The sequence below is a fragment of the Sus scrofa genome, chromosome 4 (assembly GCF_054392235.1).
Source record: "Sus scrofa isolate SSC_HxYL_T2T_F1_AM1 chromosome 4, Sscrofa_HxYL_maternal_Yorkshire_Landrace_v2.0, whole genome shotgun sequence".
Classification (NCBI taxonomy): Eukaryota; Metazoa; Chordata; class Mammalia; order Artiodactyla; family Suidae; genus Sus; species Sus scrofa.
The window spans coordinates 83,963,979-83,989,172 of record NC_139386.1 but is presented as its reverse complement, the minus strand read 5'-3'; the positions used below and the strand labels follow the sequence as shown (position 1 = coordinate 83,989,172).

Sequence of the window (25,194 nt, the reverse complement as noted above, 5' to 3'; positions counted from 1 at the left end):
TTCTTCTTTATATAGTCTAGGTACAAGTTCCTTATTAATGTATGCTTTGTATTTTCTCTCATTTTGTAGGTTTTTCACTTTCTTGATTTGTCCTTTGAAACCCAAAAGTTTTAAATTTTGATGAAATCCAATTTGTCTACTTATTTCTACTTTATTAAGATGGAAAGTTTGGCTTGCATAGTTTTACCACCTAACTGACTCTGTTTTAAAAGCATCATGTTGACGTATGTTAAGTTCTAACTGATGATCTGGTTATGATTGTTTTACCATTTGACAGAGGGTGGGAGTTTAAGCCCATAAATGTTGCCAGAAAGGGTGAACGTGAACCTCTGCCATAAGCTCATGGAATGTTACTGAGTACCTCTTGTGTTGTCATCATTTTCTTAGGGTGCCCTTTCTGTGAGTGATTTATGTCTTTTTTTTTTTTTTTTTTTTTTTTTTGTTGTTGCTATTTCTTGGGCCGCTCCCACGGCATATGGAGGCTCCCAGGCCAGGGGTTGAATCGGAGCTGTAGCCACCGGCCTACGCCAGAGCCACAGCAACGCGGGATCCGAGCCGCGTCTGCAACCTACACCACAGCTCACGGCAACGCCGGATCATTAACCCACTGAGCAAGGGCAGGGACCGAACCCGCAACCTCATGGTTCCTAGTCGGATTCGTTAACCACTGCGCCACAACGGGAACTCCTCTGTGAGTGATTTAATCACAAGAAATGGCTCAAGAAAATCTAGTTTTCCCCCTTTATGTATTATAATGTTTTATTCATAAGTTTTTAGTTTACTTTTCTGAAGTGAAACAATACTAAAAGGATGTTTTGTATTCAAATACGTTAAGTAAACACACGAAACTGCTTGTTTTCTCCTTATCTGAGTTAGTGTGCAGCACATAGACTAGTAATTTTTGCGGAGTAGCCGGGGGCAGAGTGGTTTTGGTTGTAACCTTTAGAGTACTGGCAGCATGGTTTGTATTCTGCTGTACACTTTGCAGCCTCCATACCATGGGTTCGAGGTAATTCACAAATTTTCTAATCCAGGTTTTTTTTTTTTTTTTTTCTTTTTTCTTTTTGTCTTTTTAGGGCCGCACCCGCAGCATATGGAGGTTCCCAGGCTAGGGGTCTAACTGGAGCTGTAGATGCTGGCCTATGCCACAGCCACAGCAACTGGGGATCGAACTGCGTCTGCAACCTACACCACAGCTCATGGCAACGCTGGGTCCTTAACCCACTGAGCAAGGCCAGGGACTGAACCTGCAACCTCATGGTTCCTAGTCGGAGTCGTTAACCACTGAGCCACGATGGGAACTCCTAATCCAGGTTTTTCTATCTGTGTTTGAAGGTAAATAGTACAGATGCTTCAAATGTAGAATGTTTGATTAAGAATTTTTTCAGATTTTTTTTAATCCGTATTAATTATTCCATTAATTCTAAGACAGGTTTTACCATCTGAAATGGATATATGTCATATAGTTTAATTGGTAGTGTGTTTTAATTTCTTAAAGTAATAGTTCGTATAGTTGATGCCATCTTAGTTGTTTATTTGTTTTTTTTGCTTTGTAGGGCTGCACCCAAGGCATATGGAACTTCCCAGGCTAGGGGTCTAATCAGAGCTACAGCTGCTGGCTTACAACACAGCCACGCAACACCAGATCCTTAACCCACTGAGCGAGGCCAGGGATCGAACCTGCATCCTCATGGTTGCTAGTCAGATTTGTTAACCGCTGAGCCATGATGGGAGCTCCCGTGACTGTGGTTTTTGAAGCAGCCAGTGAGTGGGCTTATGGGCCTAGGTAGGGTTATCAAACAGAATTTCTCCAGAGTGAAGAACTGACTCCTGCACTAATTTCACATTATCCTAACTACGTTCTTTGCTGAGGAGGAAATCTTAATATCTAGGAAAAGTATCCCCTCTGTTTTCTTTTTTTTTTTTTCCTGTCTTTTTGCTATTTCTTAGGCCGCTCCCGCAGCATAGGGAGGTTCCCAGGCTAGGGGTCGAATCGGAGCCGTAGCCACCGGCCTACGCCAGAGCCACAGCAACTCGGGGTCCGAGCCACGTCTGCGACCTACACCACAGCTCACGGCAACACCGGATCCTTAACCCACTGAGCAAGGCCAGGGACCGAACCTGCAACCTCATGGTTCCTAGCCGGATTCGTTAACCATTTCGCCACGATGGGAACTCCTTTTTTTTTTTTGGTTTTCTTTTTCTTTAAATATTTTCTCTAAATTCTTGCCCCTTAGGTTTTCCATAAGAATATTAGGACTGTCCATTTCTGAGAACAGTGCCGTTGGAATTTCAGGGGTTTTTGTTTGGTTTTTGGCTGCAGCATGCTGAGGCTTGATGTGGGATCTCAGTTCCCAGATCAGGGATTGTACCCGGGCTACAGGAATGAAAGTGCCGAGTCCTAATTACTGTAGACTGCCAGGGAACTCCCTAGAATTTCAGTTTAAATTGAAAGTCCGAAGATTAATTTGAGGAGAACTTACCATCTTTGCTGTGAGTTTCTCATGCATGCAGATTGCTCTGTTTATTCAGTTTTTTGACATTCTTTGCTTATGTTTTTCCACCCTGACATCTTGAATATTTTTACGCAGTTCTCATCTGCGTGGTTTCTTTTAGGTTGTACCTGGGGAGTTTCTTCCTCAAGGAGTTCTTCCTTGTCCTTCTTTTGGGGTTGGTTGTCCTTTCTAGGTGCCCCCAGAGGATTTTTTTCTTTGTGTTGTGCTGTCTCTGTATTGGCCTCCTCTCAGGTGAGCTGCTTAGGGCAAAGAGAGTTTTTATCAGGTGCCTGCAGAGTAACAGCAGTGAGTAGTCATCAGAGGGTTATTGAGTAAATGGATGGATTAATGTAAAAGTGAACGGATGCTCTTGTTTCTTGGATTTAAGTTTTGAAACTTTCTTTATAATGTTTTTGTTTATATAGTGAATGTCAGCAATGAGTATGTTTTGAAAAATATGTATTTTAGGTTGTACATGTTCTATGGTCTCCCTGCTTTGTTTTCTGGAGTATATAGTATACAGTAACAGAGTTATACTCATGTCGAGAAATATGCATGACACCTTTGACTTAGCTACTAGCTTGCCACGATCTTGAGTGAGTTAGTTCATGCCCTTATCTTTGTAAAACATAGATCTATCTGCCCATTGTACCTTAAAAGATTTTTCCTTTATTCAGATAACATGGCTGTATGGGAAAGTACTTTGAAAAATATAAAATGATGGTTATATTCTTTGCCTGGGTAGTAGTATTTTGCTGTGAGCACAATCCAAGTATGTGATCTATAGAAAGTTTCTTTTTTTAAAGGGTGCAGAACTGGATTTGTTTTGTCAGAACTGCTCCCCTCAGTTGGTCACTATGTGTCCCTCATCCCCATCAGATCTGCAGGGATCAGGGCATTTGAGCAGGAGCGAGGGACGTGAGCTTGGGCTTTGAAACCCCATTCATCTCACCTCCTCCACTTAATCCATGTTAGGTTGAACCTTATGAAATCTCTTTTCTGTTGGTTAAAAAGATGCCTGAATACCAACAGTTTCATTCATAAGGTTCAACCTAGTAATTTAAACCTGAATTTTCTTATTTAGTGAAATGGTGGTGTTAAAACAACTTGCAAAGTAGAACATGATGCTTCTGCCTGTCTGCACATGTCTGTCACATAGGTGCTCAGTAAAAGTCAGTTTTCACTCAGTCAGCCTATTGGGGGTTCGAGGGGACTCAGAATTCACCAGGTGGACAGGAGCCAGCACTGAAGTTAACAGGGGACTTTCTGAGAGCTCCGTCCTAACCGTGTGCCCCTCAGCTTGTTGCCTGGTGGCAGAAACCCCTGTGCCTGAGAGAACTCTGCAGGGCAGGTAAGCTGGGTGCCCCAGACACACTTTTCCTTAACCCACAGCTGCTTAGGGAAGGTAGAGTAGTGAGGGAAGGGGGCTCGGAGTGCACTTGGATGTTCGTGAGTTCCCGCTGAAGTGGGGTTGGAGAGCCGGTTCATGGCATTCCTCTGGGCAAGTTAATTTTGAGTAGATGGTGGGTCCCTGGGTCAGCTGGGTTGGAAGAGTGTCCATTGACCCTGCCCCACCCCCAAAGATGAATACTCATACCCAGCAGGTAGATATGGTACTTGACTGTGTTTCACATAGAAGTATGTTCATTAAAAAAGAAAGTGCAGTCTCGTTGTGGCTCAGTGGGTTAAGAATCTGACTAGGATCCGTGCAGACACAGGTTTGATCCCTGGCCTCGATCAGTGGGTTATGGATCCAGTGTTGCTTCAGGGTGCAGCATAGGTCACAGAGGAGGTTCGGATCTGACGTTGCCCTGGCTGCGGTGCAGGCAGGCAGCTGCAGCTCCAATTCGACCCCTAGCCTGGGATCTTCCGTATATGGCCAGTGAGGCCCTAAACAAAATTTAAGCGTTATTTCAGAACTTACTTAATTTAGATGGTTAGTTGTAAACTGATAATGAGTTTGCTTTGCTGTCATTTCTTATGTTTGTATGGGTAGATTGACAGATTTATTACTATTTAAGGTCTTATTTATGCTTTTATCCCTGTAACTGAAAAAGGTTACATTTTATGAGTTAAAATTGGGGAATCCTTGTTCCTGATACACAGCATTTCAAGACTCATTCTAGTTTTTGTTGTCTTTATGCCTTTACTTTTGGTATTTTGAAAATCAAAGGCACATGGTTAGGAATCTGATACCCTTCATACTAAAAACTGGAAGCATATTTTTTAGGTTGTCTACATTCAGGGTTTTGCCTCATAAATGGAAGTTCATCATCATGTAATAAGGAGACTAGATTAGTGGACCCCTGGAGACTAATCCAGTTTTTAGGGTTTGTTTTTTTTTTCCCACACCCACGGCTTGTGGAAGTTCCTGGGCCAGAGATTGAATCCATGCCACAGCTGTAACCAGAGCTACCACAGTGACAATGCCAGATACTTAACCCACTGTACCATGGGGAAAGCCTAAAATGTTAGGTTTTGTACTGGATGATCTCTGAGATTCTTCTGGACTGAAAAATTGATGACATTGTAAAAGAGTTTCAGCTCGAAAGGGGTGGGTGTATGGGCTGCTTTTCAACAATAACAACACAAACATGATACAGGGAAAAGCAAGCAGAACTCTAGAAAAAGGCTTGGAGGTGGTAAGAGATTGAAAGGACCACCTATGTGCCTGCTGTAGCTTTTTCATAGACCAGCATCCCCCTTGTGGCTCCTTCTCTTTGCAGACACTAGTGGTTGGGCGAAATAAAACAGAAAACTCTAGCCCTGAGCTTGAAAATACAGCTCACTGGGTTTTGTTTGTTTTGAGTCTTATACTTTGAAAACAAAATAGTCCTAGCTGCTATAACCTTTTCAATTTTGACATTGCCAGTAATCGATCCATTAATCTTTGAACTATTTCTCCAGAATGCTGCATAGAGATATGGTGAAAAGTTTAGCAGCCACTAAATTTATTGCTTTTAAGGCACTTATGTAAAAAGAAACATTAATTTTACATTGTTTACTTTGTAGTTTTGGATGCTTATAAAGATCACCTGACTGAATTGTTTATAAAAAAGGAGACTACGAAACGACACAAATTTAGAATTTTACTTGGGGAATGACTTCATAATGGTAAGAGGTAATCAGGCTTCTTTAAGATTACTTCAAAGAGCAGGTCAATAGCAGTATCTTGTGGAGATCATGACGGTACAGCCCCAGGAGAAGAGCAGTCGTCTTGTTACGTGGGTAGAGACTCAAGCCCAGGGTAACTGTTCCGGGGCCAGCCTTCAGAGAGCTTTAGCTCTCACCAGAGGTAGCTGGGGATGAATAGAAGTGTTTTGTAACTTAACATGAGCACTAAAATCATATCCAACATTCTGTTTAACCTTACTGTGTTTAATTTTCACGGTGAGTCTGTGAGGTAGAAACTGCTGTGGTCTCTTCTCACATTTATGGATGAGAAAACATTGCTGGGCCCCCTGTCTGGAAGGCGGCAGCACTGGGAGCTAGCTGTGGGCAGTCTGATGCCTGGCCTGTGCGTAGGGTGCTGCCTGGGTGGCTTGCTATGTGACTTCAAGGTTAAGAGAGTGACCTCAGTGAAGAGACTGGGTTTTAATACCGGATCTGCCACTTAGGACTGTGTGACCTTGGGTTGGTCACTCAGCTTCTTCAAACTTCGGTTTCCTCAACTGTAAAATGAGTGCTTTTGGGATCAAATGGGATAATTTATTTAAAATAGCACACTAGGCAAATGGTTATTAATAATTATTATACACCAAGCAAATGGTTTTTAGTAATTATTGTAGTTGTGATAACGACTTAGGGCCATAAAATTTAGCATATGGAAATTCCCAGGCTAGGAGTCAAATCAGAGCTGCAGCTGCCAGCCTACATCACAGCCATAGCAACGCAGGATCCAAGCCCCATCTGCAACCTACACCACAGCTCACGGCAATGCCGGATCCCCAACCCGCTGAGTGAGGTCAGGGATCAAACCTGAATCCTCCTAGATATTAGTTGGGTTCGTTAGCACTGAGCCACAGTGGGAACTCTAGTAATGACTACTCTTGTTTTTGTGATTATAACAGCTTCGTGTTTCTGTGGCCCAAGGTTTTCCAGTTTTTTACAACACATAAAGTGGCTAGTGTGTGTTTGGTTTTTTTGTTTGTTTGTTTTGCCTTTTCTATGGCTGCTCCGTGGCATATGGAGGTTCCCAGGCTAGGGGTCTAATCGGAACTGTAGCTGCCAGCCTTCGCCAGAGCCACAGCAATGCAGGATCCGAGCCACTTCTGCAACCTACACCACAGCTCACGGCAACTATGGATCCTTACCCCACCGAGCAAGGCCAGGGATTGAACGCGCAACCTCATGGTTCCTAGTTGGGTTTGTTAACCACTGAACCACGATGGGAACTCCATGGCTAGTGTTTTTAAGTTATGGCACTTAGTGGCTTCTCATTATATGTTCAAAAGGATTACTCCGAATTGGTAACTGAAAGAGATGTCTTAGTTTCAGGAAAAGAGAAAAGCTATACAAAATGACAGTTGCTTTAAAAGAGATGTCCCCTTTTCCTGCCTGGTACCTGTGTGTGTGCTTGGATTGGCGGGAGAGGAAGAAGTGCTCCAGAGTCAGAGAGGAGGTTCTGGGTTTTCAAGACTTGTGCAGTGGGGTGGAGGATGTCTCTTGCTAGGTGCTGTTGAGAACCAGAGGGCTGCAGGATCCATGCTTTGGAGAGGTCAGGCCAGTAAATTCTGGGACAGGTTGTGATAAAGCCCAAGAATCTTGGTTGGTTCCAGGGGTTGGAGATCAGAGTGGTGGCAAAGACCAGGGTCAGTGAGACCCTGAAAGGCGGGGGTCTCTAGGTAGAGAGGAAGATTCTGTGTTAAGATTTTAGAAATAGAGCTAAAGGGTTCAGAATGACGGGTTGTGAAAACATCGTGGGGTTGGGCCAGGAGGCGAAAGGCATGTCTTCCACCAGGAGGTTATGTCTTCCAGGAAATGGGCTCTCCAGTCTTGTACCTGCTGACGGGGGATGCAGGCCCTTGTGGTCAGTAGGCATGTCTGCAGGAAGGAGCCCGTGGGGGGCCCAGGGTGGGGTCTGCATTCTAGCAGGGTCCCTCTAGTAAACTTTTACAGGTGGAACATAGCTGTATTCTTTAAAGGTCATTAGAGAACATATGTTAATGAAATGAAGCTTTTTTGAACTTTCTGGTCCTGCCCATTTATTTGATGCAGCATTCTTGACTAGGAACAGAACCTCCGTTATGGAAAATAATCACTTAGAATGATTCTCTTAGGGTGATTTATGTCCGTATAAAACGGAATGATTAGGAGTTGAGGTACCGGTTTTGTACTGCTGTCAATGTTTGGTACATGCTTTCTCTAGTGTTTTCATTTTGAAAGGTTTTTAGATTCAGCATTTTCTGGGACAGAATGCTTTTTAAAGGGAATTTTGTCTTTTGGGTAATAATTTATAAAGGTTAATTCGGGAAAAGCTGAATTTGAATATGTGTAGTCCTTATAATTATGAGCTTTTTACATTTACATTGACATTCTTTTGTATAGGAGTTAAAGTTCCTCGTAATTTTCGCTTGTTGGAAGAACTTGAAGAAGGACAAAAAGGAGTAGGCGATGGTACGGTTAGCTGGGGCCTTGAAGATGACGAAGACATGACACTTACAAGGTGGACAGGCATGATTATTGGGCCACCAAGGGTCAGTGCTGTAAATTACATACTTTTTCTGTTAATATTTATTGTCACTTTAGAGTAAGCATTTTATTTTATAATACTGATATCAAAATAAATGATTATGATAATTTCTAACTGAAACAGTCCCTCACTTTTTATTTATTTTGTATGCATTTATTGATGCTTGATTTTCTGGAGGATTGGGGGGAAAAGACTGATAAGATTGTTGCTGTCAAAATATTTGCAGTTCAGTAGAGGAGAAGAAATGAGTACAAATGACAGATTCTGAACATTCAGAATCTGGCAGAGAAAGTTCACTGCGGGACTTTATGTTTCTTCTAGCTGGAATGATTGAGGAAGGCTGTGGAGAGTGGAGGAAGTTGCCTTTGGAATGAGCCTTAAAGGACTGACTGGTAGGATTTCAGAAAGTGGTGATGGGGCTGGAGAACATTCCAGATAGAGAGGAGAAAAGATGAGGAATTGGAGGGGCGTGCGGGAAGAGCAAGCAGTGTATCTCGGTGTAACGTGTGACTAACCCACTGTGTGTTTTACCGGGTTTCTAAACTGGTTGTATTAAGTGCATATCGATCTTGGCCAGTGACGGTTGACTCACCATGTACGTGTCCCAGGCCTCGATATCTTCATCCATTAAATAGGTAGAAAAGGCTGATTCTTGAATGTTTTCTAGTGTCGTTGGCAACAGGCCCTATTGTGTTTTATTCTTGGGTCTTTCTCAAGTTTCTGACTTTTTATTTTTACTCAAAATCATGTTCAGATTGGGAATTTTTTTTCTACATTGCATTCTTTCCTCAAAGGCCCCATGTGCTGCACACCCTGCAGTGAGTCTTTGAAATATGTATTGTTTGCTTTTTGACTTGTTGAAAAAAAAATATAAATTCGAAGTTTAAGTCTTTGGTTTGTGTGTTTGCTACCTGTGATGGGAGCTTTTCAACTGTTTTGCTGTTGTGTAGAGTTTATATTTCCTTCTGATTTTTACAAAAGAAAAATGACCCGGTAATTAGCAGTGTTAACTTTAGAGAATGAATGAATGTGTGTTTTGTATTTTCTGGTATTCCTTTGCAAAATTTGTGTTCTAAATAATAAATTCCCTTTTTTCCCCACTGCTCTGATTTTTCTGTAAGACGTGAAGAAGGAAATGTTTATAGACTTCTTGATGCTTTATAACTTTATAATTATTTGTAGTGAAAACCTTGACTTTTCACTGCCTGTGAACAGTATCACCATGGCCTGTTTGGTAAAAATAAGTACTTTTAACTTATGAACATTTTTATATAATGAATAGCTTGAAGATCGGACAGTCTGAGCTGGGTGAAGTGTAAATTTGAAATTATTTAGCTTTGGTTTTTCTCCAGTTACTACCTCTAATGGACTTTTAAGAGTGTTTTGGAGCTTGTATATAAGACCCTCAGTGATCTAGTGGTCTGTCCCATACCTAGTATCCCTTACCCAGTTGGGGTCACCAGCAAGACCCCCAGGCTAGCTGTCTTCCTGGTGTCATTGAGCCTCAGGAACCTCCTGTGTCCAGGCTGTACCCAGTGGGAGCCAGGGCTGTTGTAGGGTAGGATAGGGGTGAGATAAGTCTGCTTGCAGGGAGCCCAGAGATAGGGTGTGGCTGACTGCCTTTCTATGGTGGTGAGAGGTCGTCCTAGGTCGCTTCCCTCCCTTTGGGGCAGGAGGAAGCAGGAGGGTTCAACCTGAGAGGCAACGTCCCTCCAGGCCCACCCTCCCTCACTGAGGCCTATGGGGCTGGGTGCAGGTGACTGGCCCCAGCGCTCACTCAGCTGCCTTGGAGTAAAACCTGCAGGGGCTGGCATCTCAGTTGTTTCCTCTTTGGAAGGTGCCAGATTGAGAACAGTTTTGTCCCCAGCTTCAGGTGTCTGTGTCCAGTTAGGATAATAGAATTCCTACCTTGGAGTTACCGTCATGGCTCAGTGGTTAACAAACCCGACTAGTAACCATGAGGTTGCGGGTTCTATCCCTGGTCTCGCTCATTGGGTTAAGGATCTGGGGTTGCTGTGGCTGTGGTGTAGGCCAGCAGCTACATCTCTGATTAGACCCCCTAGCCTGGGAACCTCCATATGCTATGGGTGCAGCTCAATAAAAAATAAAATAAAAATATATGAAACTTTAGAGGTCCTCTTTGCCAACGTGGCTCAGATACCGAGTTGCTGCGGCTGTGGTGTAGGCTGGCAGCTGCAGCTTTGATTAGACCCCCTAGCCTGGGAACCTCCATATGCCCTAAGTCCGGCCCTAAAAAGACCAGAAAAAAAAAAAAAGAGAGGTCGAATTAGCATATAGTAACATGCATAATAAGTCTGACCAAGAATTCTGACAAAGGCACCTTGTCTCCTACACCCCTGTCAGGGTAGAGAACATTTCTGTCACCCCAGACCTTCCTCCACCTGTTGTAGAAAGAACAAGTTGTGGATACCTTATTGTATACAAATAAGTGAAATCATGCAGTTGTGTGCTTAGAGGTCTGCTTTTTTTTGACCTCACATAATATCTCAGATTCAGCTATTTCCCATAGTGTTTTTTTTTCTTTTTCTTTCTTTTCTTTTCTTTTTTTTTTTTTTTTTTTTTTTTTTTTTTTTTTTGCTGTGCCCGTCGCATGTGGAAATTCCTTGGCCATGGATTGAACCCACACCACAGTAGCAACCCAAGCCAGTGCAGTGACAACACCAGATCCTTCACTGCTGTACCACAGGAGAAATCCCAGTGTGCTTCTTTTTATTACTGAGTAGGATTTTATCGTATGCATATGCCATCGTGTGTTTATCAGTACTCTTTGGCTATTACAAATAAAGCTGCTTTGAGGAGTTCTCTTGTGGTGCAGCGGGTTAAGGATCTGGCAGTGTCATTGCAGTGGCTCAGGTCACTTCTGGGGTGCAGGTTTGATCCTTGACCTGGGAACTGTGACGTGGCTTGTGATGGGTGTGGCCAAAAAACCCCACTAAAGCTGCTATGATTCTAAGTCTTTGACTGTAGGTTTGTTTTCATTTCTCTTGGATAAAATGTCTAGGAATGGAATTGCTGCACAGTAGGGGAGGTGTATGCTTATTTATTTTATCAAAAAATGCCATATTGTTTCCAAAATGGTTATACCATTCTCTACACAAGCAGAGTATGAGAGTTTTGGTTGTTTCTACGTACTTGGAGTATTTTTAACGTTATGGAATTTCTCAGGTATTATTGATTAATTTTTTGGTTATGGCATACAGTGGCTTGATGTGGGGTCTTAGTTCCCAGACCACCAGGGAGCTCCCTGCATACATTTAAAATTATGGTTGTTTAATACCTCAGCTTTGACCTCTGCTTGGGAGGACTCTTATTTAAGGGGGAGAAAGCTGGGCTCAGTTGGGATTAAGTGAAATCTACACATAGTTAGTTGCTTTTTTCCCTAGGTTCATACAGGAGTCAACAGGTTTTAAATTTGTCGCTTTCATTTATTTTTGACTGTCTTGTTTTAATTGTATACTAATAAGTTTACCAAGTGAACAAAAGCCATAAGGATAAAGAAGAGTAAATTATAGGCGTGAAAGTAAGCACTAAAAAAAATGTAGAAGCATCAAGTCTGGTAGTTTTTAAATGGCTGTTGTATAAAATGATGATGTTCAACTTCTCAGGAAACTTGTTTTTGTTTGTTTGTTTGCTTGTGGCTGCACCATGGCACATTGACGCTCCCCAGCCAGGGCTTGAATCCAGACCACAGCAGGGACAATGCGGAATCCTTCTAGGCCACATGGGAACTCCAAGAAACCCTATTTTTAAATGATGTGGAAACATAAAAGTTGGCTGTTGTAACTCTGAATTTAGGTAATGGAATTTAATGAACCACAAAATTAATGAAGTAATAATGTAAATGTAACTAATGAGAGGCATAAATTAATTATTTTAGTGCTATACAATGGTATAATACGATGTTTTCCCTTTTGCTAGAAAGTACTGATTGCCTATTAGTGGGATAACCATATAATTGATTGTTCAGCCAGACTCTTTTGAGAATGTAAAGAAACATTATTAATAATTAACACAGGGGAGGAGTTCCCAACGTGGTGCACAGCGGAAACAAATCCGACTAGGAACCATGAGGTTGCGGGTTCGATTCCTGGCCTTGCTCAGTGGGTTAAAGTATTGCCGTGAGCTGTGGTGTAGGTTGCAGACACACGGCTTAGATCCTGTGTTGCTGTGGCATAGGCTGGCACCTCTAGCTCCGATTTGACACCTACCCTGGAAACCTCCATATGAGTGGGTGCAGCCCTAAAAAGAAGCAGAATCAATCAAACAGAAATATAAAAAAAAAGTTAACACGGGGAAAAGAGAATAAACAGAATTGTCCTGGACAAATGGGACCCTTTCTAGGGGTGTGACACAAGTCAAGTCAAGCCACAAAGTGAACTTTTTTTTTATTTTTATTTTTTACTTTTTAGGGCCGCACTTACGGCGTATGGAAGTTCCCAGGCTAGGGGTCAAATCAGAGCTGTAGCTTCCGGCCTACCCCACAGCCCAGCAACTCCGAATCTGAGCTGTGTCTGAGACTTAGACTACAGCTCAGGGCAAGGCTGGATCCTTAACCCACTGAGTGAGGCCAGGGATTGAACCTGTGTCCTAAGGGATACTGGTTGGGTTCATAACTTACTGAACCACAGCAGGAACACCCTACAAAGTGAACTTTTTAGTAAAATCTGAATTTAAATGGTTTGTTTTTTCCTTTTAATTTGTTAAGGGTATTGTTTATACCACAAAAGCAAGTTCTGATCATTTTGATATTACTTTGTAGAATTAACTTAGTTTTTTTTTTTTTTTTTTTTTTTGGTCATGCCTGTGGTATGCAGAAGTTCCTGGGCCAGGGATCGAACCTGTACCACTGCAATAACCAGAGCCACAACAGTGACAATGCTGGATCCTTAACCTATTGAGCCACCAGAGGAAGCCTGGAATTATTTAATTTTATAAAATCTCTACTTTTAATATACTCATTGCATTTTCTTTTAACCATATAGATCAAATACATTTGTAATAAAGTGGAGTTCTCATTGTGACTCACTGGGTTATGAACCTATTATCCATGAGAATGTGGGTTCAATCCCTGACCTCACTCAGTGGGTTAAGGTTCCCTCATTGCCATGAGCTGTGGTGTAGGTCACAGACAAGGCTCAGATCCCATGTTGTTGTGGCTGTGGTGTAGGCCGGCAGCTGCAGCTCCAATTTGACCCTTAGCCTGGGAACGTCCGTATGCCACAAGTTTGACCCTAAAAAAGCAAAAAAAAAAAAAAAAAAAAGTGTAAAAGTAAATTCTTGATCATATGCGTGGTAATATGAGGTGCATTTATATTGTACTTTTTCTCTTTATTAACACTTCAATATTACTGTTACTATGTTTGCTTTCCAGACAAATTATGAAAACAGAATATATAGCCTGAAAATAGAATGCGGACCTAAATACCCAGAAGCTCCTCCATCAGTTAGATTTGTAACCAAAATTAATATGAATGGAATAAATAATTCCAGTGGAATGGTAAGTTAAAGTAGTCATTTTCATTATTCTCATATAACCCTATAAATATATAGTCAGGAGTAAGTTAAAACAGAAAAAAGCCCTTTGTTTATTGAAAGTGTGAAGCAGTTTATGTTGTTTTTGTCTTATGAACAGACCTGTCCCTTAGGACCTTGTGTTATGATACAGATGTGATGGTCACCCTTTCTGGGGTTTTATTTGTTTCTTCACTGGTCATATTTTTACTATTCAGTAGGTTGACTCCTTACTCAGTGAAAAGATGGTCATTATTTCTCTTTGAATGTTATTTTTCTTTAGGGTTAAGGTATGTTTGGTGAGATTACAAGGCTGACTATTCATGAAGAGGAGGCTTTTCTTGGAGGAACAAGTGTGTCTGGATGGGAGCAGATGGTCACGGTTGAGTGTGGTTGTCTGTTTAAAGCAGACAAATCAAAATGACAGGCTCCGCCTGACTCACTCAAGTTAGTGGATGTAGCTGGGTTTCCCTACGAGTCCTGGTTCCTGCTCAGGATCTGCCCTTTGAGAGTACCCGCAGGGGTAGGACTCATGATGGGAAGCAGGATGTCACTCCAGTACGGGGTCACCATTACGTTAGCTTCTGCGTGCGCCCTCTTTCAGCCCCTGTGTTCCTGTCTCCAGCAACAGCAATTAATGTCTTGGACATTCGTTTATGTTCTTTCAGTCTCACCCCATGTGTCCCATGTGTGCATTTAACTTCCCCTTCTCTCTTCCGTCATCCACCGTCCATCCCAAACCATGAGGGCTACTTCACATTCCAGGCTCCCATATCTGCAGTGCCCCTGCAGTGCTCAAGCCCTAGCTCCCCTTATCCCGAGTATTTACTTAATGTGCTCAGTCCCCTGCATGGAAGCGTGTTTCTGGCAACAAACCGGGCCCTGGGCACACAGCTAGGCCTACAGCCCCAGCCCCAGTCCCAGGGTGCAGGCCCACAGCTGGGCCCCAGGTGGGCTGGCTCCTCCTTGCTGGGTCCACTGGACACAAGCAGGACGCTGGCTGGAGAAAGGTCATTGGGTTTCCCGGCCCTGGGCCTGCCAGCCCTTGCTGCCAGTCTGCCCTTCGTGTGACTTAACAGGGCATCCACCCGCTGACCTTTATTGTGCAGTATGCTGAATGCATTCAGTTTTCACTGAACCATCATATTTTGTTTGTGCTTTTTGTTTTTCCACATTTCTTCTTTCTTGCCTGCTTTTGAAATGGCAGTTCTCAGTTTTCATTGTTTCTGGTCTTTCAGTCGTTATTCTGGAAATTACAAGGTGCTATTTCTATATCAAGTAATATTAGAGTTGATGGAAGTGGGATTATGAAACATTTTGAATTTACAGAAAGGATATTGTTTAGGGAATTTTTTTTTTTTTTTTTTTTTTTTTTTTTTTTTTTGTCTTTTTGCCATTTCTTGGGCCGCTCCCACGGCATATGGAGGTTCCCAGGCTAGGGGTCTAATTGGAGCTGTAGCTGCCAGCCTACGCCAGAGCCACAGCAACGCGGGATCCGAGCCACACCTTCGACCTACACCACAGCACACGGCAACGCCGGATCCTTAACCCACTGAGCAAGGCCAGGGATCGAACCTGAAACCTCATGGTTCCTAGTCGGATTTGTTAACCACTGCGCCACGACAGGAACTCTGGGAATTTCTTTTATGACATATGACTTTGCCTTTATGAAGAGGATACTTTTGTTAAATTCTTCTACCAGGACTAGCTGCTCGTCTCAGCTGCTGGTTTGTTTTCATATCATAGACTGCAAATTAAATAATTCAAGCTGGGTTCCGTGTTGTTGTGGGAACTAGGAAATTCAGGGTTAAATTTCACGCCCACCTCTAAGGCGTTCATCTCATCTCGTGGGCTTCCTGTCCATTTTGGACGTTTACCTCCTTCTGTGCCTCTCTTTCTCTACCCCTTGTCATTGTCCTGTTAGTGTTTGTTGAAAGTGTAACCTGAGTCGGTCTTACTTTTCTCCTTATGTGGGGGGTCCCAGAGGAACGTTGGCCATTATCGCTTGTCTGCACCCTGCACGGCCTCTCTGGTTTTACCTTCTCACCCCTCCACGCTTTATGAAGCCAGCAGCTGGAGGAACCTGGGGCAGAAGCTGTGTCCTAGTGCTCCTATGTGTTATGTCCCATAAGGGCCTAGCCCCCTTTGCTCACCCTCTGCCCGCACTCTAGGGTCTCATGAGCACGCTGCCCGAACACCTCTCCTTTGGCCTCAGGACCTTTGCACTTTTTGTTCACCATGTGGGAACCCCCTACCCCCACCCTGGGCTGATCCTTAGAGCTTTCACTTCTCAGTGTAAATGTTCCTTTCTCAGAAAAGTCTTTCCTGATCCCCAGTCTAAATCCTGTACCTTTGTTATTCTGTTACAGTCACTCTTCTTTTCCTATGTAGCACTTACTGTAAATTGATTATTTTTCCATTTCTGGTGTTTTTAAAAGAATTATTTCTAACATACAGGCAAGTTTTAGAGAGTGATATAACCAACATCCTCCATAGACCTATCTCAAATCTTTCTTTCTTTTTTTTTTGGCCATACACAAGGCATGTGGAAGTTCCTGGGCCAGGGATAGAACCTGAGCCTCTGCAGCACCCAGGCTGCTGCAGTGACAACACCAGATCCTTAACCTGCTGTGCCACAGGAGAAATCCACATTCCTCAAATCTTAACACTTTTATCTTATTTGTAACAGATTTTTTTTTTTTTTTTTTTTTTTTTTTTTTTGGAGGGGATGGGAGAAGACTGCATTCTAAATAGTTAACTCTGCTGGTGCCTTTCCCAAGTTCCCTTTCCTCCTTCCTCAGAGACAGTCGAATCGCAGATGTGGTGTTTATCATTTCCATGCATGATTGTGCTTTTACTGTGCATGTTTGCATACACCTCTGCGGCGTGTCACTTTTGTGTGGACTCACGGCAGTGAATTTTGAACTTCATCCATACTCGTGCAGATTAGATTGTTCCTTTCTATTGTTTAATTTTCCATTTTTCTCTTGCTGGGCCTTTAGGTTGTTTTCAGTTTTTACTGAAAAGATTGCTGCAGTGAACACTCTTTTTTTGTTTTGTTTTTTAGGGCCAAACCCTAAAATTCCCAGGGTAGGGGTCAAATCAGAGCTACACCTGCCGGCCTATGCCACAGCAACGCCAGGTCCGAGCCGTGTCTGCAGCCTACACCACAGCTCACGGCAGTGCCAGATCCCCAACCCACTGAGTGAGGCCAGAGATGGAACCTGCATCATGGATACTAGTCAGATTCATTACCTCTGAGCCACTAGGAACTCCCAGTGAAGACTCTTACTCAAGTATTCTTATACCCTAGAGCACTGGTTTACAGCTAAGTGGTTATTCCTTGTGGACAGTTATCACTGCCTGGTTTACTGGTCTTTACCCCATGAGGCCTACTCTTTGGAGGTTAGTGCCTTATCATGGACTCATAAGATGCAGATTTGTTCTGACAGGATTTTTCTTTTCCTTCTTTCTCCCTCTTCATCCCTTCCCGCCACTCTGTTGGTATTTCACAGGATTTGCAGTTACTTGGTTTACTATCATTTAACTTTACAGCTTGGAAGTATTTGTTTCTGCTTTGGAAATAGCTTGTGTGTGTTGGGATGGGGGGTGGGGGTGGTGTCATGGCATATATAGGTTCCCAGGCCAGGAATCAAATCCAGGCTGCATCTGCAACCCATACTACAGCTGCGTCAATGCTGGATCCTCAGTTCACTGCACGAGACTGGGGATTGAACCCACACTGCCTCAGAGACAGTGCTGGGTTCTTTTTCTTTTTTTTTCTCTCTGGAAGTTCCTGGGCCAGGGGTTGAATCACAGCTGCAGCTGCAAGCCTACACCACAGCCATGGCAACACCGGATCCAAGCTGCATCTGTGACTCACACCTCACAGCAACGCAGGATCCTTAATCCACTAAGTGAGGCCAGGGGTCGAACCTGCTTCCTCATAGATACTATGTTGGTTGGGTTCTTAACCTGCTGAGCCACAGCAGGAACTCTGGGATCAGTATTTGTATAAGTACAATGAAAATGAATTACTAGGAAGATGAAAAGGAGAAAATCCAAGCTTAGGTTTTTAAGGTAAAAGTTTCTCTGTTAAATTGATGTGTTTATCTTGTGATGGGCCAGTAAAAGGTCCAGGCCTGGAGCTCTTCCGTGGCAGGTTCTTTGAGTGGCACTGCTCTAGGGCATTCACTGAGGTGGGGCCCAAGGTGGGGTAGGTGGCCTGGTCTTCAGCTTGCAGATTTGCCTATTGTAGATGGAATCATACAATATGTGTTCTTTTGTGATTAGGTTCTTTCACCTGACATATTTCCAAGGTTGATCCATGTAGTAGCATCAGTACTTCCTTTTATTGCTATAAATAATTCCATTACATGGATAGATCACAGTTTGTTAATTCATTCATCACATTATGGGTTTGCGGGTTTTCTCCGCTGTTGGCTATTGTGAGGAATGCTGCTGTGAACATTTGTCTGCTGGGTTTCCTGTGAGCAGATATTTTCCCTTCTTGGGTTCATACCCACGAGTGGAATTGCTGGGTCATATGGTTCCTCTGTGTTAGCTTTTAAGGAGCTGCTAGACTGTTTTTCAGAGAGGACTTTCTGCTCTCCCTTCCTGCCAGCAGTGACGAGGGTTCCAGCCTCTGCACATCCTTGCCAGCTCGTATCTTTCTGACTCCAGCCACTCTAGTGGGTGTGAGGTGATGCTCCGTTGGTGTTTGATTTGCACTCCCCGGGTTAGGCTGATAACATTGAGTACCTTTTTACCTCTTTCCACCCCCCCGCCCCTTTTTTCCATCTTTGGCAAACTGTCTATTCAGATCCTTCTGAGACAACAGGATTTATTGTTTTTCCTGGCCCTGTGGGCAGGACTGTGGGTGCAGCTGGGCCTGTGGCTAGGGGTCTCTCACAGGCTGCAGTCGGCATGCCAGCCTGTGCCGGGGTCTCTTCTGAATGTCCAGCTGAGGATCCAGCCTAACTCACTTGCTTGTTGGCAGCTGTCAGTTCTTAGGTTTTGTTTTATTTTATTTCTTTTTTGGCTGCCCCATGGCATATGGAGTTCCTGGGCCAGGGATCAGATCTGACCATAGCAGCTGCAGCAACACGGGATCCTCAGCTCACCAGGCTGGGCATTGAACCCACATCCCAGTGCTGCCGAGATGCCACTGGTCCCGGTGTACCGTGGCAGGAGCTCCTTGTAGCTGATTTTTGGACTGAGGGCTTCAGTTTCTCATACACTGTTGCCCAGGGGGCACCTTTGGTTCCTTGTGGTATAGGCCTGTCTACAGAGCAGCTCCCAGCTCGGCAGCTGGTTTCCATCTGCAAAGCAGGTGAGTGAGAGCAAATAAGAGCCAGATGGAAGCTGGAGTGTTTTTGTGACTTAATACCAGGCGCCATAGCCCAGTACCGTGTCCTTGGAAACAGTTGCTAGGTGTGGCCCATGGTCGAGGAAGGGCACACGTAGGTAGGCATGTGTGTTGGGTTGAGGATCCAAAGACTGGAGCTGTTAGGAAAGCTGCTCTCAGCTTGGGCTGCTGTAGCAGAACCAACATAAACCAGGGCGGCTTAAACCGTGAACTTATTTCTCGCAGTGTGGGGGCTGGGCAGCCCAAGCTCTGGGTGCCTGTGTGCTCGGGTTCTGGTGGACCTCCACTCTGGGTTGTAAGGCACTGACTTCCTGCTAAATCCATACAGGAAGAAAAGCAAGCTCTGGTCTCTTCTTCTTTTTTTTTTTTTTTTTTTGTCGTTTTTGCCTTTTCTAGGGCCGCTCCTGCGGCATATGGAGGTTCCCAGGCTAGGGTCTAATCGCAGCTGTAGCCACTGGCCTATGCCAGAGCCACAGCAACGAGGGATCCGAGCTGCGTCTGCAACCTACATCACAGCTCACGTTAATGCTGGATCGTTAACCCACTGAGCAAGGCCAGGGATCGAACCCGCAACCTCATGGTTTCTAGTCGGATTTGTTAACCACTGTGGAACTCTGCTCTGGTCTCTTCTGATCCCTGTGTCCTCATCTGAACCTAACTAGTTCCCAGAGTCCTCAGCTCCCAGCGCTGCTCTGTGGGTGTTAGTGTTTGTGCATACACCTTCAGGGGACATGGACACGCAGTCCATAACAGCTGCCTACCACCATGTGATGCACACACAGTTTCATTAAGCACTTTGGCTTTTGTTATCGAGTTCTAAGAGTTCTTTACTGAAAAAGAGCCCTTATTGAATATTTGATTTGCATGGATTTTCTTTCATCCTGTGGGTTGTCTTGTCTTTTTCCTTTTTTTCTTTATTTTTGGGGCCACGCCTGTGGCACATGGAAGCTCCCAGACTAGGGGTTGAATTGGAGCTGTAGCTTCCAGCCTTCGCCACGGCAGCAATGGGTCTGAGTTGCATCTGTGACCTACATTGCAGCTCTCGGCAACGCTGGATCCTTTAACTGCTGTGCTACACAGGAACTCCCAAGTCTCTTTGTTTTCTTGATATTTTCAGCACAAAACTTAAAACGTTTTTAAATATCCAGTTTCTCTCCTTTTTCTTTTGTTTGAAGTATTTAGGTGTTATATCTAAGAAATTACTGTCAAATCTGGGGTCTTACAGATTTAATTCTGTTTCCTTTTTAGAGGTTTATTGCTTTGGCTGTTAGTTTATGTCAGTGATCCATTTTAAGTTAATGTTTGCGTATGGTGTGAGTTAAGGGCCCAGCTTCATTCCTTTGCTCATGGATGTCCAGTCGTCCCAGCACTATTTGTTGAAGAGACTGTCTTTTCTCCATGGTTGGCACTCTGTTCAGATATTTGACCGTATATGCATGGATTTACTTCTGGGCTCTCAGTCGTATTCCATTGATCTGTATGTCCATTCCTATGTATGTGCCACCCTTCTTGATTACTGCAGCTTTGCAGTAAGCTTTGAAAGAACTTTGTTTTTTCATGTTGTTTTGGGTGTTCTGGATTCCTTGCATTTCCATATGAATTTTAGGATCAGCTTGTCTGGTTCTGCAGGAAAAAAAGGCAGTTGAGATTTTGATAGGGATTGTGTGAATGCTGTAGATCAATGTGCAGAGTATTGTCATCTTAACAACATGAAGTCTTCTGACCCATGTCCATGGAGGTCCATCCATTTATTTTGGGCTTTGATTTGTCAACAGTATTTTACAGTATTCAGCCTACATATCCTACACTTCTTTGAATCTATACCTATGTATTACATCGTTTCTTATCCTATTGTAAGTGGGTATTTTATTTTCAGCTCGTTCATTGCAAGTATACAGACGAGGTTTTGTGTATGGACCCTGCATCCTGCAGCCTTGCTGTAGCTTAACACTCTAGTAGTTTCTTCACTGGTCATGTCATCTGCATGTAGAGGCGGGTTTACATCTTTCTATTCAGTACCTCCTGTGTCATTTTCTTGCCTGATTACTGGTTAGAACCTCCAGCTCAGTGTTGATGGAATAGCAGTGTTGGCAGCCACAGCCTTGTCTTGTTCCTTATCTTAGAGGAAAAATGCTCCATCTTCCTCGTTGAGTGTGATGTTAGCTGTGTATTTGTTATAGATGCTCCTTATCGGGTTGATATACCTAATTTACCGAGTGTTTTTATCATGAAAGATTCTTCGGTTTTGTTAAATGCTTTTTTGTGTCTAAGATAATCATGGTTTTTGTTCTTTGTTCTCTTAATTATTACATTGATTTTTATTTTTTTATTTTTATTTTTTTATGGTCGCATGCACAGCATAGGGAAGTTCCTGTGCCAGGAATGAAATCTGAGCTATACCTGCGGCAACCCTAGATCCTTAACCTGCTGCACTACTGCAGGAACTCCTGATTGATTTTTATATATTGAACTAACCTTGCACTTTGGGATAAATTCCACTTGGTTACGGTGCATAATCAGATTTATTATATGTTACTCAAGACCAACTGTAGGTAAGAGTTTATGGCTTTCTCAGGTCTTTTGAGCCTGAGTACAGGCTCTTTTAGATTCACAAGCCTTTGCTGGAACATTTCAAAGCCCTTGTGGATGTCTCATTTGCCAGATTTTCCTGGGAAGTTTTTGATCACCTTCCTGCTTGCCCTCTCATGGCCTCCTCAGGCAGCAGAGGTGTTAAACAATTAAAAAAAAATTTTTTTTGGCCACTTTCACGCATGCAGAGATTCCCAGGCTAGGGATTGAACCTGCGGTGCAGCTGCAACCAGAGCCACAACAGTGACAAGCCGATCCCCAACTTGCTAAGCCACAGGGAATTCCCTCAAATTTTTAGTTTTTGTTGAAGTATAGTTGACTTAGAATATTATGTTTGTTTCAGATGTACAACATAGTGATTCAGTATTTTTATAAATTACACCCCATTTAAAGTTATTACAAAATAACGGCTTTTTTCCTGTGCTGTACAACATATCCTTGCTGCTTATTTGTTTTCTCCATAGTAGTTGTTTCTCTGAGTTGTTAAACGATTGGCATTGGTTATTTTTGACAAATGCCAGGGTGGAGGTGTGTGGTCCTCAGTGAGTGAGTTCTGAAGTCAGACAAGGAGAAACCTTGTCTCTGGGGTTTTCCAGGGAACTGTCAGACTGGCTGAGTGACGGCAGGTACTTGGGAGGGAGGTATTGCAGGCGCTCCGGCCCCACCTTCTCAGGTTCCCACCATGGAGGACTCAGTACAGTTTGGAGTGTGCACTGGGGAGAGATTGCAGGCTGAATTTGGGTTCAAAGCTCTTTCCTAGATCCTAGAGGAGGTTTGCTCAGACTTAGGGTGGTAGTATTGGAAATGGAAAAGAGCCGTCTGACCTTACCTCATGGAGAAGGAATTGTTACATATGTTTACAGTGTAGTTATGCCATTTATTTCTGAGGACCAAAGTGCCCTTGGTGTTTACAGAAAAGCACCACACAAAAAAGGACACAGGGAGTTCCCGTCGTGGCGCAGTGGTTAACTAATCCGACTAGGAACCATGAGGTTGTGGGTTCGGTCCCTGCCCTTGCTCAGTGGGTTAACGATCCGGCGTTGCCGTGAGCTGTGGTGTAGGTTGCAGACGCGGCTCGGATCCCGAGTTGCTGTGGCTCTGGCGTAGGCCGGAGGCTACAGCTCCGATTGGACCCCTAGCCTGGGAACCTCCATATGCTGCGGGAGCGGCCCAAAGAAATAGCAAAAAGACAAAAAATAAAATAAAATAAAATATGTCTAGTAAATTGGTGCCAAAGTACTTTGAACTTGGTAGTTAATTTTACTCTTTCCGCCCCTTTTCAGGTGGATGCACGGAGCATACCAGTGTTAGCAAAATGGCAAAATTCATATAGCATTAAAGTTGTACTTCAGGAGCTAAGACGTCTAATGATGTCCAAAGAAAATATGAAGCTGCCACAGCCACCAGAAGGACAAACATACAACAATTAATTTTAGTGGATCTGAAACTTGTCTTAAATCAACAACCTTCTACTCATGTTAATGTCTTGATCAAATATCACGATGCAAAATACCCACACATGAAGATAATTCCAGCTGGTGAACATGACCTGGACATTTGTAAGACTATATTTAATATATGTACACCCAGTATGTTTTCGGGTAGCAGGAGGAATATGCAGCACATTTTTCTTTCTTGCTAAGGCACTGTCATTTAAGCCTAACCTGGAGTACTCAAAACAGAGCTCAGGTTTACACGTGAAAGCATGGCAAGAAGTGTCAGAGGGCTGTGGAAGCAGGTGTGTTTCTGAAAAGGAGAAAATCTCAAGAGGGAAGAACTGAAGGGGCGTGCTGTGTCCATCTTGCTTAGTGAAAGAGCTTCGGTTGAAATTGTCTAAAGTAGCAGGTACAATGAATATTGTCACAAAATGTGTTAATTTTTGAAGCGGTATGGGTGCTGACTACTAGTAGTATCAAAAATATGTTCAGGATTGTTTTGATACCTGTATTTATAATAAAAAATGTCGTGGGGGAAGTGGCTGAACTTCTGTTACAAGCTGTTCCTGTGTGTTCCATGTAACAGACGTGGTAAATATTTGTTTACAGTCTTTGTTGGACAAACCATGCATTTATGTTTAAGTGAAATCAACAAAAAGGAAATAGGTGTATGGATATGTGATTTTGAGATTAAAGTTAGTCTTAAATTGTAAATAAAATGTGGAACGTGTCCTCAGAAACTGTGCCATTTCTATTATATTGATGAAGTATGTATATGGTAATTTGCTGAGGTAGCAAAAGTTGGAAATATTGTAGCTTTTCATTTATACACACTGTTTATTATTTATCCTATGTTGTATACGTCTTGTGAGTTGAAATTTACAAAGTATTTCAGAGAACAGATTACTTAGTTTAATTTCTTGTTAGGAGGAGGAAGCGCAGGTATAATGTTCTGAATTCGAATTCACCACAAATATATTTGAGTTCTAGCAATTCTTACAGAATTATAGATTACAAATTCTCCAACTATACATTCAATTTTTTCTTTATAACTTCTTCCCTCAGTGCTCTTAATATAACTGGGATTAATTTTGTCCATCCCACTTACCATCTGCCTGTAATTCTAAATTGAAAGTTCACCTGTGCTCTGCTTTTTACCAGAGTGACTTGAGGCTTTGTGTCACCGTTTTTCATCTCGAAGCACCTGAGTCTACTGCTTGGTTGAAAGTGCCTCTTTATTAGGGATTCACTGAAGAAAAGAGAAGGGTGGACAGGTACCAAGGATAGATTTCTCAAACACCCCTGACGTGGGCATGGCCAAAAAAAAAAAGTACATACCATATGATTTTAAGAGGCTTTAGAAAATGCATACTAATCTATCATAACTACAGATGAATGATTGCCTGGTGATGGGAGGTTGGAAGGGGAGAAGTTAGAAATGAGCATAAGGAGACTTGAGGATACTGGATACATTGTCTTGGTTGTGGGGTGGTTTCATTTATGTACACATATATGTGAAATTTATCAAATTGTACCATTTAAATGTATGCTGGTGTTGCTGCTGTGGCATGGGGGTTAACGATCTGGCTTGTCTCTGGAGGTTCTGGTTCAATCGCCAGCCTGGTGCAGTGGGTTAGGAAACTGGTGTTACTGTACCTGTGGCGTAGGTTCAGTCCCTGGCCCAGAATTTCCATATGCTTCAGGTGCAGCTGAAAAAAGAAAGTATGCTGTTTTATTTTATTCTACCTCAATAAAGCTGTTTTAAAAAAGGATATGGAAAGGTTGAAAATAAAAGGATGGAGGAAGATACACAATGCAGACATTGTACAGAGACGGCCTTGCTGAAGATAAAGCAGCCTGATCACTAGGAGGCAGCAATATTCTACATTTGTACCCACCTAAATATAGCCTTGAAATAGGTGCAGAAAAAAATAATAGAAAATTATACATCCTTAAGACAAAAGATTCATTCATACAAACACATTTCTCCCTGTAACTAACACAGGCCATTAAGTTTATGAAAGATTTGAACATGATTAGCAAACTTGACCTAAGGGGCAAATACAGAAAACTGCCCCACCA

The 25,194-nt window shown here is 43.0% G+C and overlaps 1 protein-coding gene across 2 annotated transcripts in view; it reads left to right on the top strand.

Annotated features, from left to right (window-relative positions):
- UBE2V2 (ubiquitin conjugating enzyme E2 V2) overlaps window positions 1-23,852 on the top strand; it is a 31,180-nt gene extending 7,328 nt beyond the window's left edge. The window contains 3 exon segments of one of the 2 annotated variants that reach the window (NM_001243391.1): window positions 8,043-8,191; window positions 13,580-13,705; window positions 22,960-23,852. In NM_001243391.1, coding sequence (NP_001230320.1) covers window positions 8,043-8,191; window positions 13,580-13,705; window positions 22,960-23,106 — 422 coding nt within the window. In that variant the 3' untranslated portion in view covers window positions 23,107-23,852. 2 annotated transcript variants of the gene reach the window in all.
- The last annotated feature ends 1,342 nt before the right edge of the window (window positions 23,853-25,194 follow it).